Source organism: Poecilia formosa, unplaced genomic scaffold (assembly GCF_000485575.1).
Source record: "Poecilia formosa unplaced genomic scaffold, Poecilia_formosa-5.1.2 Scaffold71, whole genome shotgun sequence".
NCBI classification, from domain to species: domain Eukaryota; kingdom Metazoa; phylum Chordata; class Actinopteri; order Cyprinodontiformes; family Poeciliidae; genus Poecilia; species Poecilia formosa.
In genome coordinates, this window is record NW_006800010.1 from 107,476 (window position 1) to 131,609 (window position 24,134).

Here is a 24,134-nt window from a genome sequence, read left to right on the forward strand (position 1 = left end):
ATATGTATATATTGGAGGCATGTGATATATATTTATTATTTTTTCAACTGAATATTTTAAGTTGGGGCGGAAAGATCTGACCTTGAGCCTCAGACCAAAACCTTCGGGCTCCGTCTTTGATTTAGCGGAGTCACGCCTCAATCCTTATTAAATAGGATTTGGAGAAGCTGATTTATAATTGATGAACGCCGAGTTGTGCTGCTGTAGCAAACTGAAGTCGGATGAACTGTGGACAGAATTTGTATGAACCCAAGCAACAACTATGTAGGAAAGCAAAATTATTCAACGGGCGTTTCTTATTTTTAACAATTCGGACATTTGGAAACTTAAAGCTCTTTTACATTTTACAGAGGGGGTTTGCGTTTACCTGCAAGACAAACCAGCGACGCTACTAAATAGCACTTTGGTTCAATGTTGTGGCGATACTGTTTTTAGTAGAGACTGTGCATAAATATGCAATCTGATAAGGAATGACTGCATGGATTAAAAAGAATCATTAGTGTGCCTCCAGTGCGTTATAAGTTTTAGCCTTATTTACTCAATGAAAAGTTGTATTCTAGTGTCATCCTTTGCTTCTATATACTTTTCTAACTTTACCTTTCATTACCCAGTTTGCCACATTAGTGGAGATGTTTGAGTTTAAAGACAGAGGTTGCAAACAATTTTTTTTTTCTTTTTAAGAGAAAATAGTTTGAGAAAATTATGCAAAGGGGGATTCTAGTTCTCAAACACCTAAGACTCACCAATCATCAGAAGCATCAGTGCGTCTTACTGTGGTCTGGATCTTGTCACCTCTCTCAGCCGATGTGGAAATCTCACTTTCAGTGAGCTACGGCGTCTTATATTAAGTGTTGGAATAAAGCCGTTAAACGTTTTCATGAGATCCCGTTCCGTATTTGTATTAAACAACTCTCTGCTGGAATAAAAGTAAGTGAAGAATTATAAGGCTGTTTTTTTTTTTTGTTTTGTGTTACCCCCAGGGAGTGGAGCCACAGCAGTGGTCCAGGCAGCCTACTGTACACCCCGAAAGGAGAAGGTCGCCATCAAACGCATCAACCTAGAGAAGTGCCAGACCAGTATGGATGAACTCCTGGTAAGTTGGCTCTTTTTTTTTTTTCTTAAGTCCAATTTTAGTTTTAGATTCAAGAAATCTGGATTCTTGGTACGTGTGTGGAATTTATTCTACCCCTGCTTCTCATTACTCACTTTCTCTGGGCATGCCTCCAATCGATCCTGTCACTTTAGACACTATTCCAGTTGTTCCCTTAAAGTGGGGCTCCACTTACAGACGGGGAAACTGCTGCAGCAGCCTCTCACAGCAGCGCCTCGCTGCGTCTTCATGCCAGGCAGTTCAAACCAGTGTTGCACTGCAGGTAAAGGCGTATTTTTACTGAACGACATGCGGCGGATTTAGCTCCAGAGGGGGTGACATTACGTCCCATTTCGTAAACGCTCTTTTGCGCTTAAAAACTAATCGGATGCTTGTTTGTGGCTCCGGTTCATAAACGGCAGGTGGTTTCATCTGTATTTGTCAAACCGTCACGCAATTAATTCCGTTAATTTCAAAATCAATCCTTTTTATTACTTATGACTGTCAACATATGATACTGTGATTGAAGTAGGTTTGGTTTGAGGTATTATAATGCAGTAGACGTTAGATTTACCCTTCTCTTTCAGAGAAGGATGAGTAATGTGCTTTTACAGCCCTTCCAGGTACTCATCCAGAAATCCGAGATAGGATCTCACAGGAAATAAATATTGTGTAAGCCTACACGCATCCTTCGAAGATCACGGCCGGAGAAAACCGGCACCCAATGCTGCTCAGTGCTCACCGGCAACACTAAACCCTTCCCCACCCCCCTTGAATCCTGCAGAATGAATCAGGGGAATGTTGCTCCCAGATTCTCGGTGGAGGAGGTCACATGGAGTACTGCGCGATCGGATTTCCTGCTTGTGGTTTTCCTCCCACAGCTCCACAGTGCGCTGGGTGCCCACTTAAAAGGCGAGGATGCACGAAATTGAAGCCAGATTGTCCCTTCCAAGAACTCTGCTTTTAAAGTTAGGCTGCAGAAAGTTTTTGCCAGAGCTTGCAAGGTATTTAGCCTCGTCTCTGAAATTCTTTGATGGTAGAGAGGCAGTAGTGCATCGTCTCTCTGGGTCTACTTTTGTAGTTTTTCTCCCTTGTATGATAGCTTACCAGGCCAGTGCTCCGGAGGGATGCAGTAGAGCAGATGTTATGGGCACTTCTTTTAAAATGTAAAGTGACAATATTTAAATATCATTGCATTTATGGTGCCTGGCAAAACTTTTATACTTTAAATCATGTTAAAATGACAAGTTTGAATGTATTTTTTTGGATTTCATGTAATAAACCAACACAGAATAGTGGATAATTTTGAAGTGGGGAAAAAAGGACACATGCACTTAAAGTTTCTGAACCCAGATTAACTTCTCAGAAGTGTGATGTGCTTTGATGTCGGCAAATAAAAAGTGCAACTGTTCACCTTCAAAACTCAGCTACGTCAGTCCAACTATGTGTTGTTTTATGTTGGTATAAATCCAGCTGTTCTCTGAAGGCCTGAGAGGTTTGTTGGAGAACATTAGTGAACTAACCGCATCACGAAGATCAGGGAACACGGCAGACAGGCCAGGGAGAAAGCTGTGTTGAAATTTAAAGCAGGTTAAACTCTAAACAGTATACCAAACTTTGAACATTTCAGAGAGTGCAGTTCCGTTCTTTGTCTGGTGGATATGCAGAGATTCACAACTCGGGTGTTGACAGGACAGCGATTGCAAGCCACTGTATTACAGTTTTTTCAAGACAATGAAAATAAGTTATCAGATAAAATGCAAAAAAAAATCGTACTTGATGTGAGATCAAAAGATGAATAATTAAAAATGAAAGGTGGTTGTTTAACCCAAACAAGTCTCAGTTCTCATAAAATGATTAGTCAGCATTAAGGTTGCACTTGAGTATTAGGGCTACAGAGTAAAAATATTGTCCTCAATCACAATTTTACTCTCCAGTCCTTATTATTGTCCGACTATAAAAAATTGCTTCTCCATTTGAACGCAAAGCGGAAGCAAATCAGGCGCTCTTTGAGTCACTAATCTGAGTCAGAGGTTGCCTAGACTACTGATGACTTGGCGTTGATGTTTTAATTTTGCCTGAAGGGCCAAATCTGCTGACACAATGCCAACCAGAATTGCCAGTTCTGCTTGAGTGTTTATTCTGGTCATTTGGTTGTCCTGGTGCTGAGAGCACTCGCTTCACCGGGAGGAAATCCAACTGCGGGCGCCAAGCGGACGCCCGTGTTGCAGGCACGCATGTTTGTCCTCTAGTCTGACGCTCTTCAATGTGCTACCAGCAACTGTAGCGGTCAGGGGGGTTTATTACTGGCAGTCAATCTGTGGTTGGTGACAGTTTCTTGGTGATGACACTTTATATTGCATCGCTCTCTTGCTTTGTTCAAATGATGGACAGAAAAGCAACACTGTGTTCCTATTTTTAATCAGTGATGTTTTTTTTTATTATCATTTAAAAACCACTGGGCTATCTTCAGAACAATTAGTCTGTGATCGATTTTGTTTATAAATATATAATTATATATAGTCAGTACACATTGAAATATTTTTTGCAGTACAGCACCTTCTTCGTTTCCAAATAGTTTTTGTGTGTGTGCATGTTTGGAAGCTGCAGAGGAATTGAGTCATGGTGGATGTGAGGCACTCTGAGTAACCAGAGGTGATGTAATACTGCTTCTATAGAGGCCTCTCTGTGTGTGTGCCATCTCTATGGTTCTGTTGCACCAGTTTGTGACCCTGCACTCTATTCAGTTTGCTACAATAGGTCATTTATTTTCCGCTCACTTTCAAAGTTCTCAGACGTGGCAGGTTTTTAATAGATCTAAAGAGCTCTGCTGTAGAAAAATAGAAGTGGGAAGATTTTTTTTTTTTTTTTTTTTTTTTTAGATTAAACTGGCTCAAAGGCTGCAGCGCTCTGTTATCGTGCACAACACGATGTTGCAACGATCGGTCAGTTTCAGTTCTGTTTATGAAAATAAACACATCTCACACACATTCAGCCCTGCTAATACTATTGTAAATATATATAAAAAAGCTGATTGTTTTCTTGCATTTGTACCTTCAGATCACATGGAACTGGAATTTTGGCTAGAAAAATATTATTAACAGTGAATAGTGTTTCTGTGCAGGATAGATGTCTGGAGATTATTGAGAAAGATTTGGTAAGGGCTGACTTTTAGCATGACCGCTCACTTTCTCAACTGGAAGCTACGAGTTTTATTATTGACGTCATTGATATCGTAGCAGTCAGGTGATCTGTCATACAACATACAAGAAGCACAATAATAAAATAAATGCTACAGAAATATAGAGGAGGAAGGTTTATGTAATAAATAAAGGATGAAATTACAAAAATGAATTAAATAAAAATGTTTGTAATGTCCCAATCGTTTTTTTTATATAAGTTTAAAACGAGAGACTTTTGTGGATAACAAATTTTTAGCAACTGAAAGAGCATTACGTGATTAAAAGGTAAATACAACAACAAATAAGCAGGTGTCTGAGTTCTTATGAAGACCTGTGAAGACACTGATGCAACGTGTGGTTGAGTTTCTCGAGATCTTGGAACATTAGACCTTAGAAATGTTTTTCAGATGATTGAAGGCTGATTTGGTAATTATCTTTACGTGTCTCTGGAGGTTCCGAGTCCATCACTACACCCAGATTTCAGGTCTGATCACTAGTTTCTTGGGTCTAAAGATGATGATTTAAGTTTTGTATTGGAAAATACATGAAATAAAAATAATGGATATACTTTAATGGAATCAAATGTTCTGTTTTTCTTTAAAAATACCTTTTTTGTGTGTGTCTAGATTGACAACAAAAGTGGGACACAGTTGGTTATTTTACATTGTCCCGATGGCCTTCACAGCACATCGGGTTACACAGGTTAATGAATGACTTTAAGTCCATAATTTAAGCAGAAGATAAGAAAACTGTTTGCGGTGCGGACGTCTTTGTGTGCAGAGACGGGAGAGGTGTGTCTGGTCTACTTTCAAAGTTAGATGAATGGGGGAAAACAACTGCTGGGAATGCCTGGGTTAGTATTCAGAGCAGTTCTGGCAGCACCCACCCATCAAACAAAAGCTGCATAAAAAAAAAAGAAAAAAAAACACTGATAAGATGTGTGGGAACATGTGTTATTGTAATAAAACGTCTTTGTTTTAGTACACTGTCAAAACATCAGATTATAATGTAGGACATTTTGATTAAAAATATTATTTCCATTATTGTTTCGTAATTGTTTTGAAAACAGATTTGTTTTATTTTGAAAGAATTTGCCCCATTCTCAGTGTATATGTAAAAAGATTGGAAACTCTGCCGAATAAGCTCCTTGTTATTCCATATTTTATTTTTCCGGGTTCTTCTCCTCTCACAGCTGTCACTTTACAGCTGTGTGCGGGGTAGACCGAGAGGTCACGGTGATTTAAGAGAGAAAAGTTCAGCTTGTACTCGACCTTATTTTGTCTCGCTCCGACTTGTAGCAGCACTCTTTAGTGCTGAATGTACTCGGAATCATGAAGTTATCTTGCTGAAGGGATTCCTTATTGAAGCGCCAGACTGAGAGCCACAGATTCAATAGTGATGACTCTGCAGCAGAACCGCTCTGCAGCTAATGCACGATGTGTGAGCTAAGCATTTATGCTGATGGAGTATCTGACTTTGATTACATGCAGTTTTTTTTTTTTCCTGGAGACGTCTATTGACTGATGTCTTTAACAAGTCTGCTTAGCTTCAGAGTTAAAATGCCTCTCAGGCCTTCAGTGCACCTGTTATGTTAAATTATTTTGCACACACACAAAAAAAATCTGATATTAAGAAAAATGTGGTAACTTTCCAGAGTTGCGTGGATCCATCAGTATTAAATGATATAAAACCAAAACGTATTTGCTCATTAATAAAGTTAATGTTATTTTATGTACATGGCTGATGGCGCAGCTCTGTAGCATTGTTTCTTTCATCTAAAAAGGTTCTGAACTTGATTTTTATTTAGAGAATAGAAAGTGAAACACAGGACGTAGCAGCATCACGCTGTGTGTTTTTACTCATGGAGGATCTGGTACACTTTAGAAAATAGATGGGCAGCTTGAGTAAAAATTACTGTAAAAAAAACAACAAAAAAAAAAAAAAAAATCAAAGCAGCATCTCAACATATCACCCAGAAGTTAAAGGCTGGAGACTAATGGGTCTTTCAAATGAACACTGATGCTAAGCATGCCACCAGATTAGTCTAAAATTAGCTCAAGGACAGTAAAATCTTTGTTTTAGTGCAAGTGGTCTGCATACCAGTTCTCTCTGTTGTTATTGTGGCCTTAAAATAAACGGTGTATTTAAACCATCTAATTTCGGTGTTCATGTCTATAAGTATTCCAGCACACACACACACACACAAAAAAACTCTTCAAATCAGTGATCCTACTGCCAAAAGTCAATTGTGTTTTCTGTCTCGAAGGAAGCTCGTCTCTCCGTGAACAACTTTTGGTTTGGTGGTAAAGTGATGAATTAGTCCGCTATGCCAGCATTACCTCAGCTCTGCTGCTTTCCAGGCAGACACGCACGCACGCACGCACGCACGCACGCACGCACGCACGCACGCACGCACGCACGCACACAGGCGATAACGAAGCTTTAAATCTGTTTAAAGAGCTAAGTGCTGGCAGTGTTTTTTATGCCTCTGCATAGCTGTGCATTGCAGTGACATAGCAGGTTTCTTTTGCTTACTGACGTCACATCAATCCCAAACATCACACGAAAGAAAAGCAGAAGCTTTGGTTGATTTCTCTCTTGCGGTAGTCTTACAGTGCAAAAATAAAAGTTTCCACATCTGCTCTGTTCACCCCCCCTCCCCTGTATTTTATTTTCAGAAGTATTTTTAGCATAATGCCCTGATTACATTAGATGTCATTTTCTGTACACTGTGAGAAATGTTCAGATTAAGGGTCGTCTCTGATTTCAAAATGTAAATAACTGAATGATGTCTGTCTTATGCCAAGGCATTTCAGATTACTTATGGGGTTTCTTTGAACATGGATTTCTTTGTGTTTCCTCTAACAGAAAGAGATTCAGGCCATGAGCCAGTGCCACCACCCCAACATTGTGTCTTACTACACATCCTTTGTTGTGAAGGATGAACTGTGGCTGGTTATGAAGCTGCTCAGTGGGGGTAAGTGAACATCATTTGTCATCTCATATCTACCAAATCAAAGTTCTTGCTACTCCAAATAATGTGGCTACATTATATAATATATATATAATGCAAATATAAAATGAGGATGTTTCACTTTGCCTCGCTGGTTTTAATGTGATGATTCTTTTAGATGTCGTTCTCGTGACGATGGGGTGCCAGCCAGAGGAGCGGGTTGACTTGCTGCCTGTGATTTAACTGTTATTACAGGAAATGTGACGACACACGTTTTCATTGTGTTCCCTATGAGCTGCAGCTCTCTGTGGTCTTTAACTTGTTTCAGAGCTAATGACAGTGCAGAGGTAATAACAGCCCACATGGCAACCATGTGGCAGTGCTGCAATTACCAAGTAAAAGGAGCGTGGAGAGGAGGCCCCCGTAAGGAAGAGATCATCAAAATCAGACAGTTCCATCTATTTGCATCATTTAGTTCAGTTTTTATTTATTAAATTTAAAACATATGAACGATACGAATCTAGTTGTGGTTTCCCATCAGTTACGAAGGACGTTTTCTCTTTTTTTCTTTTTTCCAAACTTGTGAATTTCTCAGAAATACAAATTTTTTTCTAATTTTCAGTGATGATAGTCAGTGGCCCTTTTATTTTGTACACATTTTCTCATGCTACAAACACAAATTGTCTGTGTTTTATGTGATGGATCAAGACAGAGTAGCGCATACTAATGAAGCAGAACTAAATCGAGACATCCTTTAAGACTTTGTAATAACTGAAAGTCTGAAAGTGAATACAAAATGTCAAATTTCATTTGAAAAAAAGAAGAATGCTAATTCCCTCCTGCTTATGCACCACTTTGGTTTGGTCTGCCACACAAACTCCAAAACAAAGCCCGTGTGATCGCATCGCTGATGTATGAAAACTGTTGCTGGCGTTCTCGGCCCCTCCCTGCGTTAACTTTGCCCCGCTCCAACGGCTCATGCCCAGGTGGCGCACCAGGCTTACTCGCATACAAGCCCCTTGGCAGCCGCTCCGCAGCTGGGCTCGGGGCGCCGTGCCCACCAAGCGACGCTTGAGCCGACAGCCAGCCTCACAGCAGGGGCAGACGCAGCCTAAGATGGCCTTGTTCCCTCTTATCCCCATTTAACAGAAGCTCTTGATGTTGAGCTTTATTGAGTGGAGTAATTAAATGATGGCCGTGGCGACGTCTGCCATGGAAACGGACCTCGTTGAGGTCGAGTTTATAGAGCATCACTCCACAGGGTAGAGCATACCAGACTAGAGGGAGAACAGCCCCTGCCTGATTGTCCACCCTCCGACCCCATCCCGGCTTCTGTCTTTTGCTTTTTTTTTTTTTTTGAAAAACAGCTCAACGGTTAGCCAGACATTGCCCAGACATTTTTTTTATATTGAGAATGGCAGAAAGGAGCATTCCTTCAGGTCTGATTCCCGATTTAAAAAAAGAAAGGGGGAAAAAAATGAGTTGAACCACATTTAGATTAGTTCAGCAATAGCTTTGATTTTTGCACAGATGAGTACAAGTTGAGACTCATCAAAATACCTCATCTTGCTTCAAAACTTGCAGTTTCTTAGAACAAATGCTGCCCACTTCACTCTTTCGAATTCTTCTTCATCAAAAAAATAAAAAAAATGTAGTCTGTTTTTTTTCTTTTTTTTTTGCCCAGTCATATTTTCTTTTCTTTTACTTTTTCTTGTCGGCCTGTGGTGCCAAATTTTCCTCAAAATTTCCACCATCTCTGCTGGAGAGAATCTTTATTTTTTTTATTTTTATTTTTTGTTTTACTTGCTAATCTTTTGAACTGGCGTTGTAGTAAGTGTTGATGCTGAACAGACCGAGTAGCTCTGTGGGCTGAGACTAACACATTATTCACTCAAATCAGTCAGCACTACCTGGACTGACCTGCTCTCTGAACAAACTCATTCAAGTCAAAACTCGCAGAGCTGAATTTCGAAATAGGCGCACTAAGGCTTTTCAGGAAATTCCTGTTGTGAATATGACATGTAAACAATAGTTTCATCAGAAGGCTCCATAGCACCTCCACTGTGTGAATTCACATCTGAGATGTAGTCACTGAATCACCCACAGAGACTGATTATGAGTCACCTTAAGCAAATACATGTATTTCCTGGAGATCCCAGGCGGCTTCTCTTGACCTACTACCTTCTTTTTCAGATATCAGTCGGATGCCTGTTTGGAAGGATTTCAATGAAAACACATGATCCTCAGCTATTTCAAAAATTTTGACTGGTGGCTTTCACTCCAACGTGTCACTCAGTGCTGTAAGAGTAACTGTAAAGATCTGGGTGTTTTATACAGTGAGAATGTGCTGGTGATCAGAATAATGTTAAAACATATCTGTGGTTTATTCAGGCTGTGAAACGGTGGGAGAGAGCAAGACTTTCCATAGATAACAGGGAGACGGAAAACAGCGCGTGCGTGTTTCGCTGACATTTTGAGCTTTAAATCTCTGTCATGTAACACAGATGGATTTGAAAATTTCAAGAGTCGCCAACATTCTCTTGTCAGCACACTTCCGTTTTCGCAACGCTGGCATTGTGCCAATGGCAAACAAAGGGTGCCAATGGCAAACAAAGGGTGCTAAAAACTGTTTAGACTTTAGATTTTGTTTAAAATAAATAATGACGTTATTTTACAATGGCTGCTTTTTTTTTTTTTGTACGCAATGATGCTGCCTTTGGAAGAGCTGAAAAGACCTTGAGTCATCCAAACAATTTTGACCGCGTATCTGCTCTCTTAGGGTTAAGCAACCAATACTCCAAATAGGTGCACTCCCTATGGTGCACACTGCACATTTTAGTGATATTCTGACAAATGACAGATTTAATGCTGATATTCTAAATTGCATAGACATAAATAACAAGATAAGCATATCCCTCCTGGAAGCGTGCCACAGTTGGTTTTAACACTGTTTTTGCTTCATTTCCATTTCTAGATCTTTGACTCCATATGCCGATTTTTTTTTTTTATAACTAAGCTGTTGCACTTTTTAATGGCTCATTTAAAAGAGGAACCATTAAAAGTCAAACTCAGTTTTGATAAAGTATTCATCGTGCATACGCTTTGTCCTCCCTGAGTGGCTTTTAGTTGGTGCACATTATAAAGCAGAAACTCAAAGCTGTCAGCTGCTTTACACAACCGCAGAAATCGAATGTGATCTTGCTGTCTTCTCAATGCATTCCTCCTGATGTGATCTCAAAAGTTAATTTTCCACTTTTAGAGGGTGGCAAATAGAATTGGCCTTTCCTTTTTCCTTTATTGTTTATTCCCATTTATCTCCTGGTTTTCAGACTGAATACAGATGCTAAGCTAATGAAAATAATCTTTGCATTCTCCTGCAGTACATCGGTCTCACCCCCTCAGAAAATGATGCAACTTCACCAGAGGCTTCCTTCAGTCTGAGCCAACAATGATATTTTTACACCCTCCACGCCTTGCTCCAGTTCCTCCAATGCCCCACCCTCACTTTCCTCCTACAGCTTCACTTGGCATTCCACAAAGGCCTTTAGCGCAGTTGGTACCAGGTTTCATGTCCTTCATCTACTTCCTCATCCTCTCCTCACACCCTCCCCCCCCCCACACTCTCCCTTTGTTTCACAGCTGCCGCTCTGTTTAAAAGAACAAAACAGCTAGGAGGCGATGTTCCCGAATGAAGCTTGAAGTTCTGCCCAGTTGGAGTTTGCTTAAAATTCAAAGAAACCGAAATATTTGCTTAATCCGCCATGTAACTGAAACTATGATTTGACATTTTCCAGAGTAACTTGCATGCTCTACGCCGCTCTGCCCTGTCAGGACTTAATTTGCTTGCTGTGATTTATATAAACTCTTCCTCAAGGTTTTCGAAAGGCAGCTTTCAAATTAGGCTTGCGGGTGTCTTGCCTTTCCCATGCTGAATGAACCTTTCCACTGTTAACCCGTCGGTACGTGTCAGCTCGCTGAAACAGCCTAATGAGGCATGAGGAGTTCGATCAGATGAGTTTAATTTGAAGAGGGCTGACAAGGCTGGCATTTAGTGAGACTCCAAAGCCTGCGTCATGCTGCGTATGCTTCTGCCACTGTAAAGGGGACGTCGCTGTTTACAGTCAGTAAAAAAAAAAAAAAAGAAGTGTTTAGCTTGCAGAATGGCTCCTTGTTTACAATGCCTTGTGAAAGTATTGCTTTTTTTCACATTATGTCCCATCAGAGTGAAAAGACTTCATTCAATTCCTTCCAGGATGTTGCAATGTTTTTTTTTTCTTGTTGTTTTTTTTGTGATTGTTGTCGACCAAAATACTACCCCCGTTTTGTGACACTCTTTTGGAAAGTTGCAGTCATAGTTGCATATTTTTAAGTTTCATTTTTCCCGTTATGTTGTCTTACAAAGTTGAAATTGCTGCCCTTAATAAAGACATGATTGTAACATAGTTGATATTTAAAATGCAAGTGACGTTCCAGTATCTTCTTGAAAAAGGACACTCGATGCAACTAAAATCATGTCCAGAGGAGTTGTCAAAGTGCACAAGAAGAATGCCATTTTGGCCATTAAAGTTAACATGAACTTTATAAGCAGTATAATAAAATTCTACAGAATATCTTCAAATGTTTTTTTGTTTTTTGTTTTTTTTTTTTTGCAAAAAATAACAATAATGTTGATTTATTTGTTTTTCTTGCCACACTTAGCATACATAAAAAAAAAAGGCCAAAAGTAAAATTTACATTTCTCGTGTCATCTCACTATAGCTCATGTTGTTTCTTTGCCTCTACGTTTTCCTCCACAGCAGAAGAGATATGTGGAGTACATGACTAGACATCATTCTTGGAGGAGTTTAAATACCTTGGCACCGCATTGAGTGGGAGATGGACAAACAGATTGGAGATTTATGTGCAGTAATGCTGGCGCTACTCAGATATGTTGTGATTAAGACAGAGATGGGATGCCACAAAGCAAAGCTTTCCATTTTACCCGTCCGTCTGCATTTCAGCTCTCACCTGCAGTCTGGAGATGTCAACCGTGCCTGAAAGCATGAGTTTATTCAAACATTGTTGAACATCTGGACTTTTCCTTCTACATTCACCACTTTGGTTCCTCTGATTGAAATCTTACCAAAATAGACAGAAGGTTATAGTTAAAACAAGTTCACGAGGTGTGAATACGTCTGCAGGCCACTGTAGCGTTTCCTCAGCCTCTCCTTGTCTGGCTCAAAGAATGCCAGATCATGAAGAATTCATTAAACTCCCCTCTAGTTTCTCTTGTTTGGTTTGTGGCCCTGCAGTGACACTATCTAGTCTCAGGTGTCCTGGCATTAATGATGCTGCAAGTGCTAAATTCTGTGCTGAAGGTCAGGACATCCTAAAATATTTAAACAAAATGAAAATCTTCAAACTCTGAGCCAGACATTGTTGGTTTAAAAAAAAAAAAAAAAAAAACACAATGAATTTGATCCTGGAGTTTTGTCGCCTCTGGCTCATTTCCAGCTGGTGTTTGTCTGTGCTGCAGACAAACACCAGGCAGACAAATGAGGCAGCAGTCAGTGTGATGTTTATGCTGTTGTCCCAATGCAGCACCATAAAGCTGGTCAGGCAATTCACATTCACTTCGATTTCTCTGCTTTGTCTCTGTTCACCAGTGTTGCACAGTTTTCTGCAAATAGTGGACTTCTCATCAGGGGCTTCCCGTTTGTTTGCTCGGAAAGGTGCACAAAGGAAACGGCCAACTGACTTTTCAGTGGGAGTTTTCCTTTGTGAAGCTGGAGCCGGGGCGGGGGAGACATGACGGCAGGTTTAGTCAGCAGAGCCCCCCCAAGCCCCCACCCGACTCTGCATTCAGTGAAGACAAAGACATCAGTTCGATTTGTAAACACAAATCTTAACCCAGAATTTAATTCATTCATTCTTTACTTTTAATCTGAGTCTTGTAAATGGATTTTAGATATTATTAGCAGGACACTTGAAAGTGACTATTACACAGTTCACAGCGGTGTTTGAAATACTTTCATATAATGATTTCAATTCTGTGTTTTCAAGGTTTGGAAAGTGCTTGATTTCTGTATAAAGTCCTTGGACGTGCTTGATATTCAACCGGCGCTGTTTTTGCATATAGTGCAATGTGACACTTGAATAAGCCTAAATTTGCAAAATATCGTTTACAGTTGAAACCAGTAAACGATATTTACTAGGCAGGTCAGCTGAGCTGCAGAGTGTCGTCACCATAAAAGTCTCCAAAACCACAGAAAGAGACTCGCTAGGCTTATCACTTGTTGTTCTTTTGAAAAAAATAAAATAAAATCGCTAGAGGAGTGTGAAAAATTGATAAGAGGATAAGTGGGGAACAGCGCTTCTTTCATTCCTACAGTTGGCCTGGTCTCTTTGCTCTGCCCGCTTTGGTGGAATTTTTCTAAATTTGCCGGGGGCGGGGTTTAGCTTCCAAAGCGGGTTTAGTTGATCTTGAATCTAGCACTTAATAAAGTGCATTGTTCTAAAATATCAAATTTTTTTTCACAGTCACATCTGTGCAATTTCAACAACTAAAAATCTTTGCAAGTCAGGTTATGTTTTTGTCTTGTCCGTTGACCAGGCTCGGTGCTGGACGTGATCAAGCACATCATCTCACGTGGCGAGCACAAGACCGGCGTCCTGGACGAGGCCAGCATAGCTACCGTGTTGAAAGACGTGCTGGAGGGATTGGAGTACCTGCACAAGAACGGCCAGATCCACAGGTAGGCCCACTCCGGCGCCGGTGCCACGATAAACGTGACGCAGCGGCCTTTTGGCATTTCCTTCTGTGCGTTTTATTGGACTTCGCCTTAGGGTATTTCAAGGAAAGTCATTTGTTCAACTGATCAATACTTCTCTATTCATCCATCTATTCTTTCATCCTATTCAAGAAGTATTGCTTTCATCCATTAGTTTGTCTCTCCATTAACATTTTTTTTTTTTTGAGGTGCATTTATCTGTTTACACATAAGACTGAAAGCTGTAATTTCTGTGTAGATTAGTATTGAAATCAAACATGAAGAAGCCATAGGAACGCTGTTTATGGGCTATCTGCTGATTCTTTATCCGTCTTCGCATGTTGCTGCATCTCACTTTTACAAAGCACACATCAGTTAAATGTATTTTCTTGAGACTTCATGGCGGCTCTGCAGTGCCGTCAGAAAGACAACATTTGCTCATGCTCTTAATATAAATATTTTAATGAAAATGCAATTTTTTTTGGCAATTAAAGGTGTTTACAGTAATATGTTATTGTGAGGTTTGAGGCAATTAAGGATAGGGTTCATTCAAAATTAAATAGTTATTGACTGGAAAAACTGCATATACTTTGTTAAATAAACACTATTTTCCTCATGAAATAAAACAAAAATAAATATCAAACATGTTTTTTCATGTGAAACTTATTTTGTCATTTACAATTTTATTTTCTGCAGGATTTATTTCATTTAGAAATCATTTAAATATATAAACATGAAATAAAGTAGCATATTTTTGAAGAGTTAAAGTAATTAACAAAATAATAAAATATATGAAATAGATGCATAAATTGTGAAATAAATAAAGGTAAGCTATGACTGACAAAAAAAGCTTCCTCTTAAATTAATTATTATTTTTTTTATTTCATGGAAGCATACATTTATTATTTGCCTGTTTGACCTGCTGCCTCAGGGAGGCGCTACAGGTGCATCAAAACAAAAACAGACTCAAAAACTGTTTCTTCTCAAAAACAGTTAACACCCTTAACACTCACATGCGCTAATTATATGGTGGCTATATATGTATGAAAATTTAACTGGTTTAATATTATGAATAATTGTACGATCACCCTATTTATGTTTATATTGTATATATTTCCTACATTGCCTGCACTGTTGAAGCTGACATTAATGTCATTGTACATGTGCTCAGTGACAATAAATTCCAAATTCAGTTTATTTTATGTTAACAGTATTTTTATTTTTATTATTTAATTGTTGAATGAAACAGCTCTGCGTAGTGTCTTACTGCTATTAGGATCAACTAACAGCAGTAAGTTTTACCTGTCAGAACAAACAAAGTTAGTTTTTATATCACTTTGACTAATGAGTAAATCTACAGTCGGTGTCTGATAGGGTGAGGGTTGAAGAGGAGTTGGAATAATTATGCAGAGCTTGGAAGTTGTGACTCATATATTTTCTTTTTAAATGTTGTTTCTGTGCTGGTTTCATTGATTGTCTGTGAAATACAAGAGCAGACCGAGCAATTTCAAGCTGAACATTTGCTGCATAATTACTAGAATTAAGCAAAGTGACTCTGCTGGCTTCGGAAGAAACAGGTGGCTGAGAGAGTGGTGAATTATGAGTCACTCAGATGCGTCTCTAAAACTGATACTTTATGAAATTCTGTCAGAGGGAGATTAAAAAGTGCCCTTGATTTAAAACTAATTGCTATTAATCATTCTTAATTTCCAGGAATATTAGGTAATTTGGCAGAGACAGTGCCCATCTTTAGTGATTCCCTTTAATGATTTATTCAGACTGCTTCAGAAAATTTTCTTGTCTATTACCCCCATTGTTTCTGAAACATTTTTTTTGAAGAAATTCAAAGTAATAATATGAAATGTACTAAGTAGGAAGTTAGAAATGCCCGCTCTCCTCTGTGGCGGCGTAAGGAATACCGGTGTCGGCAGCATTTAAATTAGAAGGAAAACTGAAGGGAAGATTCTCTCCAGGGTGCTGCCGCCTCTGGACGAATGGTTTCCAAATCTGTGGCAATAAACTTACATTGGGAACCGAATGAAACAAATAAAAAAAGGCCAAATAAAAACAATATTGCTGCTCTTTTTTTTTTTTTTTTATAATAAATTAGGGAAATGTCAAAAGATCATGTCTTCACCAGAGCTTTTTATCCCCAGGCTCTTGCATGTAGCTCTGATTCATGAGAAAGAAAAGTTGAGGTTGTCCCACAGAACTGAAAAGAATTTACATTGTAGCCAAGGAGGGGAGGGCCTGTGTTAGTTAAAGATGTTCCCGAGTGTCTAATCTCATATGGCGACGGAGCCTCGGCATAGGGATGAGGGAGAGCTCAGGGACTGAGGTTCCACGGCAACAAGGAGACGGGGGAGACGATGTCACATGACTTGCTCCATCTGATGCTGGACAGCCGGAAAGCAATTAGAGCCTCACCGCCTCGGATGGAGGTATTTACCACAAGGCGGTGAAGGGTTTCACCTCCTCATCATTCTCAGCAGCTTGGAAAGTCATTACTGAGGGGCCAAAATGTTGACAGCAGGTGGACGTTATGTTACATGTATGAGGGCAAGAGCAGATTATTTGAGTTAAATTGAAGAAAATCACCTTCCACGCCTCAACATTCTGCCATGTTACATCCACAAACTCCGGTGTAGTTTGGGTGATTTTTATTTTTTTTAATGTAATAACCAACACAAAGTAGCGCATAATTGTGAAGCAGAAGGAGAATGATGCAAGGCTTTGTCATAAAATACAAAAGAAGTGTTGCATACGTTGAGAACAGCTTGAAATGTTTTAATACTCCTTAGTGAAATAGAACAGTTGTCTTTAGAAGTCATCAGGAAGTTCGCAGTTTTTATTTCACTTATGAATTAATCGTTTCTATGAAGGCTTTAGAGGTTTGATAGAGAATATAAGAGAGGAAATAAGACCCCACATAAACACTGCGGAGCAAAGCAGGCAGGTCAGAATGTCAATCTCTTGATGTGCAAAGTTTGTATAGGCACAGCCTGAATTGGAAAAAAAATAAAATCCAGAAAACCATTTTCCTCCTCATTCACAGTTAGGCAAGACTTTGTGTTGATCTATCACACAAAATCCAATTAAAATATGTTTGAATTGCTGTCGCTGTAACGTGCCAAAAGTGTAAAGGGTATGAATATCTGTGCTGTGCCTGAAAGATATTCGAACAGCAAATTATTGATATTCATTGTCTGTTAGAAGAGATGTTTGAGATGAATCTGTGTTCATCTAAACACAGAGTACAAGGAAAGAAATCCAGCAGAATGAAAAGATCTATCAAAATGTAGTTCCAGAGGAAAGATCATTTTGCGGCCATGGGGGTTATTCTTAAACAGGGGTGAGGATGGAAAAGGTTATTTTACACCCATATATGGCCCACAAAGCATCCAATAAAGCCCCTTTTACAGCCCTGTTAGGAACACGGTGAGCCTGGCACTGGGATGTAATGTCTTAGGAGGTGACCTGTTGGTGCTGCAAGGTGCACGGCTGCCAGATGAGAATGATAAATCTCCCCGACAGTTTCATACCACGGCTGTTCCCACCTGGCCGCTAGCTGGCTAATATTTCACTGTGTCATACCTTTATGAGGGCACCACTCATGTGCTGTTCAGTTTTCACCTTCTCAATTCGGGCCAAAACGTAAAGATTCAGATTTAATTTGCATCAGCACATTAAAATCAATACCATCCAGCAACTGCTGTTGGAATAACTCAGTGCTGTAAGATTGTTGTTTTGTTTTTCTTTTTTTAGTTTTTTTTTTTTTAAACCCATCTGCTCCAGCTTTTCTTTGAACTTACATGGTGCATTGTGTCAGCACCTCCTCCTCCATCCTCCTTTTCCTCTTCTGTGAATGTTAATGACTGCACAGAGTCTGCACTCTGCAGCCTTTCTCTGAGCATTATGATCTGCTGCAGTGAACCATAGGCGCCATGGATTTTTAAATGAGTGCACCAAGATTGGGTTGATCACCCTTCACTCTTCATAAATTGTTTTTTTTTTTTTTTCCTCCCACTTAGTGTATCATTGAGTTATAAAGCTTGAATGCACACTAAAGTAACGGTTTGTATCTGCAGAATTCCTTTTCAATGAGTTTTAACAAGCTAAGAAGAAGCAATTTACCATTGTAGAGAGTGGACTTGTCAAATAAAGATGTCAGTTAAAAAAAATAAAAAATAAGAATAAAAAGCATACCCAGCTTAGAAAACATTTTGTAGTCACTAAATCACGGCAAGACAAAACTTCAAAACTTCTCACAATGTGTCTGAGCAATATGTGGTGTTGTAGGTGTGACGACTATCGTTGGCTGCTCCCACCTCATTCTGGCCAGGGATACCACAAAAGCAGCTCATCGGAATGGTTTCCCTCCCTAAATACGTCAACATTAGCCCAACATTTTTGCAGATTAACTAAACGTTGCTAAGCTTGGTTGGTTTCTTTTTGATTAGTGTCAATGACATTTTTCTAAAGATAATGTGAAGGAACGTAGGACCTGTAACAAGTACAGTTAGCACATCGTTTACGCATGTGTGTAGCAACTGTCTAAAACGTGCATATGCACCAACTCACAAGTAGTTTTCCCGTCACAGACTTTATTATCAAACCAAACTGAAAAATACTACAATCGAAATTATTTAGGTAATAAAAAACAAAGCAGATGTTATCTATAAAGGGGCAAATACATTTCACGATGCAAATACTGCATCATGACGTTTTGCACTTTGTCTCAAGCTAATCCAACATTAGCTACAGTAATGAATCTAAGTATTTTCCTTCCTCTCTTGTCTGTCATAATCCATCATTTATATTCACATTTGCATTGATACACTACCATCTTACTCTTTGCTTAACCTCTAGGTCTGTTTTAGCATCAGATAATTTATGTCTTGCTCTACATGATGTGTTCAATTACCATATATTTGCTCTTAAGATGATGCTAAATATACAGCCTCCACAACATTCTCAATATCATACCAGGGCCACTCAATGACACGGCATTGGAATGAATCCATTCCACATCAGCTTTTGTTGACACGTGGGTTTTAAAATGTAAATGTGTGAACTTGGATATATCTTTTGAATTGCATGCAGATCAAGATCGCCTCAACCCATCAAGTAAATTGTAGGTGTGAATGACTGACTTTAAAACTACATACACTAAGAAACTACATACATTAAGCACTCACTAACCCCAACCATGCCTTTAAGCCAGGATGTTTCCTCTGGAGTCATTTTCTGAGGCGGTGTCCTAAATGACCCCGTTTTTACTTTTTACTGAGGGCCATGTGTGCTCGCATCCAGAACGTGCAAAAATCTGAAAGATAATGCAACCTGGTATCACCCAGCTGCAAAGTGACAGACTGACACACTGCAAATATTTTGAGCTCAGACGTCTATTGCACAGCTCCGTCTGTGGTTTTACAAGCCACTTGCGCTGAATATCTTGTCTTTTCATTTCGTTCATCCATATCCCCTTTCTTCTGAATCATCATCACCACCATGACAGCTGTGTAATTAAAGTTGTCTAGACATAAATGCTCATCAAAGTTGCATCACACGTAGGACATAATCAGCTTTTTTCTTTTTCTTTTTTTTTTTTTTTTTTTTTTTTTTTTTTACATAAACTAGATCCCTGAAGGCAACTATCTACAGAAAACATTGTAGCATTCCCTGTCTGCCTATTCTTTAACATGGGAATTCCCTTTTTTTTTGAAGAATCCCAAGCTGCCTTCATCCCTGTGGTGTTTGCCACTCCCTGCTCTTGTCGCTTTTAGACACGTGTTGGTTGTGTGCTAATTTATTGAAGCCCTTCTTAGGGAAAATGGCCTCTTCACTCAAGCATACAGCAGCATGTAAACTGGGATCTGAGCTCTTTGTGAGCATCTCTTCAGTAAATTATGTCCCATTGGTGGCTTTTATGTGGAGATTACCTTTAATCTTCCTTTGCAATTTGTTTACATGACGACATCTACTTTTCCAGATGATGTAGATTCTGTAATAATATATTTTCTTCAATATTTATTTATAATAATGTGTCCTGGAATACTAGCACAGATTTTTTTTTCTTTTCTGAAGCAGCAGAAGGATCAATTGTCTTGTTCCAGCGCCCCCATCTGGTGGCAATATAAAATTGCTTCATGGTTTAGATTTCTTTTCAGTCATTGTTTTTTCTAATGGTGTGCTTTTAAATCCGTTCAGGACAGATGCTTGTATAAACCAGAACAGCTGGATGTTGTTTCCGAAATGCTCTGCGATGGTTTTGTTCTCTGCGCCCTGTGTGATATTCATTCCTCTTTCTGGCCTAAATGCTGGATAGCAGAGACACGCGTCGATAGTGACACTTGTGCTGTCCTCACTATTGCATCCTCGCCTTTTACTTGACCGTCGGCCTCTATCTCTAAAAGTCTGTTGCTATGACGACACTGTCTGGCTGGCGAGATGGCAGTGTTCGCTGCGTGTGGCAGTCAGACAGCTGTCCCTGCTGAATCCTCTTATCACCAACAGGGGAGGCAGAGCAGGGATGAAAAATTTAACGACAGACTACGCCAGAAATAAGAGAGCTGCAGCGTCTGCGATTCAGAGCTTATGTGCCGTTTTAAGACGCAGAAGAAAAAAAATAATAGCAATTGTCAGTGATTTCTGATGTCAACCAAATGTCAGCTGCTTATGCTACTGTGTTGTAAGACATTTGCTAAAATGAGGTGTTACTTACTTTTGCAGAGATCTCAAAGCTGGAAACATTCTCCTTGGAGATGATGGTTCTGTGCAAATTGCAGGTATTTTTTTCCCAACAAAACATTTTTCATCTGCCTCCACTTGTAACACGTCAGTTACAAGTGACGTGTTTAACAAAGCATCTTGTTAAAGATGCTTTTGGCATCTTTAACAAATATTTACGGTCATAGAAAAATTGTCTGTCTTGACAATACTACTATTTCCTGCTTGCTTGGGATTCTTTATTATTATTATTATTATTATTATTATTATTATTATTATTGTTTCCTATCTCTCTAGACTTTGGCGTCAGTGCCTTTCTAGCTACAGGTGGTGACATGACCCGAAACAAAGTGCGCAAGACGTTTGTGGGAACGCCGTGCTGGATGGCCCCAGAGGTTATGGAGCAGGTCAGTACTGTTTAGAATAAAAACGGGTAGTAAACCGAAAACTGCTCTTCGGGAAGTAAAGCAATCGGTGACAAAGCAACCATTTGTAAAGTATTAAATAACCTGAATGCAATCTTTCCGTTTTGCAGTATTTATCACAGCAAAGGCTATTATTTGTGAATTGTCTGCAGTTTAAAGTTAAAGAATAACTTTTGCTGTTTTGACATTGTGAAATGTAGAAAATCTCAAACCTTTTTAATTTGTAAAAGCAAATTGTAAACAGAATACAATTGTATCATTTAAATATGAAGGTAATTTTGAATTTGAATTGAAACAACACTATGTGTACTTTTTGTTAAAGATCTTTCTTCCTTTTAACAATAGTCGGTAAAAGTTCTGGGAGCAGAAGAGACTGGTTCCTGAAGTGTTTGGCAGGGAATGTTGCGTTTGGGATTCTGGCTCATCAGCAATCCTGAATCTTAATTGATGATTTGTTCCAAATCTTGTTTTTTTGTTGTTGTTGAGAAGTGTGGACTGCAGGAATACTCTGCTGCTGCAAAACCCAGTATTGCTGTTTAGCATAATCTTTCTAGGCTCCTAAAATCTGAATACAATGTGTATGCGTAAATGTGCCACACTGCAACCCTCGTATGCATCCCGGCTCTAAAACACTTGAGTCATCAGCATGTCACGCAACTCTGCAGAGGCCTGATAAATCATTTTATCAAGGTAAGTTGGAGAAATGGATCTAAAACTTGAAGAATAGCAGCTCTCAAGAACTGGACTTGGCTATTTCTGCCTCAGGCACTAATGCACCTCATGCTGTCACAGATGCAGAGTTTTGAACTCTGTGCTCCTAACAGGTTTGAAGAGTACGGTGACATCTGTCATTTTCTGTCTGATCTAAAATTGAGCTATGGCTCGGAGAACGCAGGGGAAGCATCTTCTTCTTCTTCTTCTTCTTCCATGCCAGAACTTTACTTTGAATGTATGGGTTACTCAGTAAAATAGGTTCACAAATGTTATTGACTTGTGGAGATGTTCCTGAGCCTACACAGCAACTTCTGCGGCAGAATTAAACCAGTTTTTAGTGTGGTCCTGCCTCTGAACCCAACGATCAAAGACCGCCACTAAATATCAACTTTTGGTCTGGCTCTTTTCCCAGATTTTTCAGATTCTTGAAGTCTGGTTATGGTATTGTGAACTGTAAATGATGGGATTCTTAAAGTCTTCCCTAGTATTTTATTGAGAAACATCACTCTGAAATCATCTCATCTTTATTTTTAATGCATTTTTTTGCTGACTTGTGGACCTCTTCCCATCTAAGATCGTTTTGCACCTGTGGCTATAGACATAGGAACCGGGGGGCGGGGAATGCGTCCCATCCAAGAACTTCACCGCAGTGGAGAAAAATACTTGATTTTGAAATCTTCTACTCTCGGGTCTTTATTTTGAAGGTGCAACACAGCATCATGTCGGAGCCCTTTTGTGAAGGCTCTGAATGTTTTGAATGAGGTAAAACTTGTCTGTCGGGAATTTCACCTATATGGCCTTTTTACAACGCCTAGTTTACTTTCTTATATAGAAACCAAAATCATTTTGGTTCACTCATCTTAATCTTGTGAGGGCAGAGTAATGTCAGTGCAAGCAACGGCTAAACAACGCAAGGGCAGCACCTGATCATACTCGACTATTTATCAAGATGTATGACTATTATATTAGTCATACATCTTTTCTTTATCTTTTTCTTTTTTTCTCTTTCTCTTTCTTACTGTTTATTCAATGTCGCATGCTGTTCTTATTTTTTTTTTCTTTAATTATGTAAAGCACCTTGAAATGCCTTGCTGCTGAAATGTGCTATACAAATAAAATTTGTTTGATTGATTGATTGATTAGATATAATACCTAATCAGGAGAATGATAGAACACAGAGTAGTGATGCAGCTGAAAAACAGTAATGTGGAGACACTGAGGTGAGCTCTCCAATTAGTTGAGTGAAATGTGTATTAACCTGTTATTTTTAAATATTATTTTATCGCGAGAATAACTGGTTCACAGAAGAGATAGGAGAACCAGGTGGAGCTTCAGGGTGTGAGACAAGGTATGAAAATCATACTTAATATAATAGACCCAGAAAGGAGAACAGGTGAGGACTCATGTCGGGTTTTATTTATTTGTTAATTTATTTTTAACCACCTTTATACTCAGGAGCTGTACCTTAGATATGCATCTGTGAAGCCATTTTGTATGTCTAGGAGCAGCAATACAGCAGCAGTAGTAAGGAGACAAGAAAAGGAGAAGAAGGTACAGGGCTCGAGGTGAGGTCTTAAAATAATGAGTGAAAACATTTCCTGTATGGTTAAGTTATGCTATAAGAAGAGTAGGCAGCACGGAGATGTATAATGCAAATCAGTTATTAAAAATTCTCATTCTGTATGACTTAACTCTATTAAGTCACAAGCTGGTACCTTACATTGCACTATGTAATGTGTTTACAAATACATTAATGTCATTCAGGAACATCAGGGGCTTCAGTCAGGAAGTCAAAGTGAGGGAGAGACAGGAGCAGAGCAGGAGGTAAGAGCGAGCAACACAGGGCAGTGAATATTTAAGGCAGCAGTCTGTGGCTACAAATGACAGGAGAAAAAAAAGATTTCGGCTCTTTTGCCTCAGAGATTTTCAGCCTTTTGTGCCACAGTTCATGTTTTGGCAAATTATTGAATGCTGAAAAGTGAGACAGCACACCGAATTGCCAGTGAGACACTAAGCTTGACTGTTTAGGTGTGAGAGGTAATTTTTTTTAATTTATTTTTAACCACCTTTATACTCAGGAGCTGTCCCTTAGATATGCATCTGTGAAGCCATTTTGTATGCCTAGGAGCAGCAATACAGCAGCAGTAGTAAGGAGACAAGAAGAGGAGAAGGTACAGGGCTTGAGGTGAGGTCTTAAAATAATGAGTGAAAACATTTCCTGTATGGTTAAGTTATGCTATAAGAAGAGTAGGCAGCACGGAGATGTATAATGCAAATCAGTTATTAAAAATT

At 39.3% G+C, this 24,134-nt stretch overlaps 1 protein-coding gene and 1 long non-coding RNA gene across 3 annotated transcripts in view; one reads left to right on the top strand and one right to left on the bottom strand.

Annotated features, from left to right (window-relative positions):
• oxsr1b (oxidative stress responsive kinase 1b) overlaps window positions 1-24,134 on the top strand; it is a 45,883-nt gene that overhangs the window by 10,930 nt on the left and 10,819 nt on the right. The window contains exons 2-8 of one of the 2 annotated variants that reach the window (XM_016673193.1): window positions 981-1,093; window positions 7,141-7,249; window positions 13,818-13,959; window positions 20,707-20,762; window positions 21,001-21,110; window positions 23,345-23,407; window positions 23,607-23,666. In XM_016673193.1, the coding sequence (XP_016528679.1) occupies window positions 981-1,093; window positions 7,141-7,249; window positions 13,818-13,959; window positions 20,707-20,762; window positions 21,001-21,110; window positions 23,345-23,407; window positions 23,607-23,666 (653 nt within the window). The remainder of the gene's footprint in view (window positions 1-980; window positions 1,094-7,140; window positions 7,250-13,817; window positions 13,960-20,706; window positions 20,763-21,000; window positions 21,111-23,344; window positions 23,408-23,606; window positions 23,667-24,134) is intronic. The other variant, XM_007555553.2, reaches the window with a different exon arrangement.
• Window positions 755-11,573, bottom strand: LOC107836638 (uncharacterized). The gene is made up of 3 exons (XR_001662584.1): window positions 9,927-11,573; window positions 6,473-6,483; window positions 755-767 (listed from the first exon to the last, which is right to left on the bottom strand). It is a non-coding gene; the product is annotated as an uncharacterized LOC107836638 (long non-coding RNA).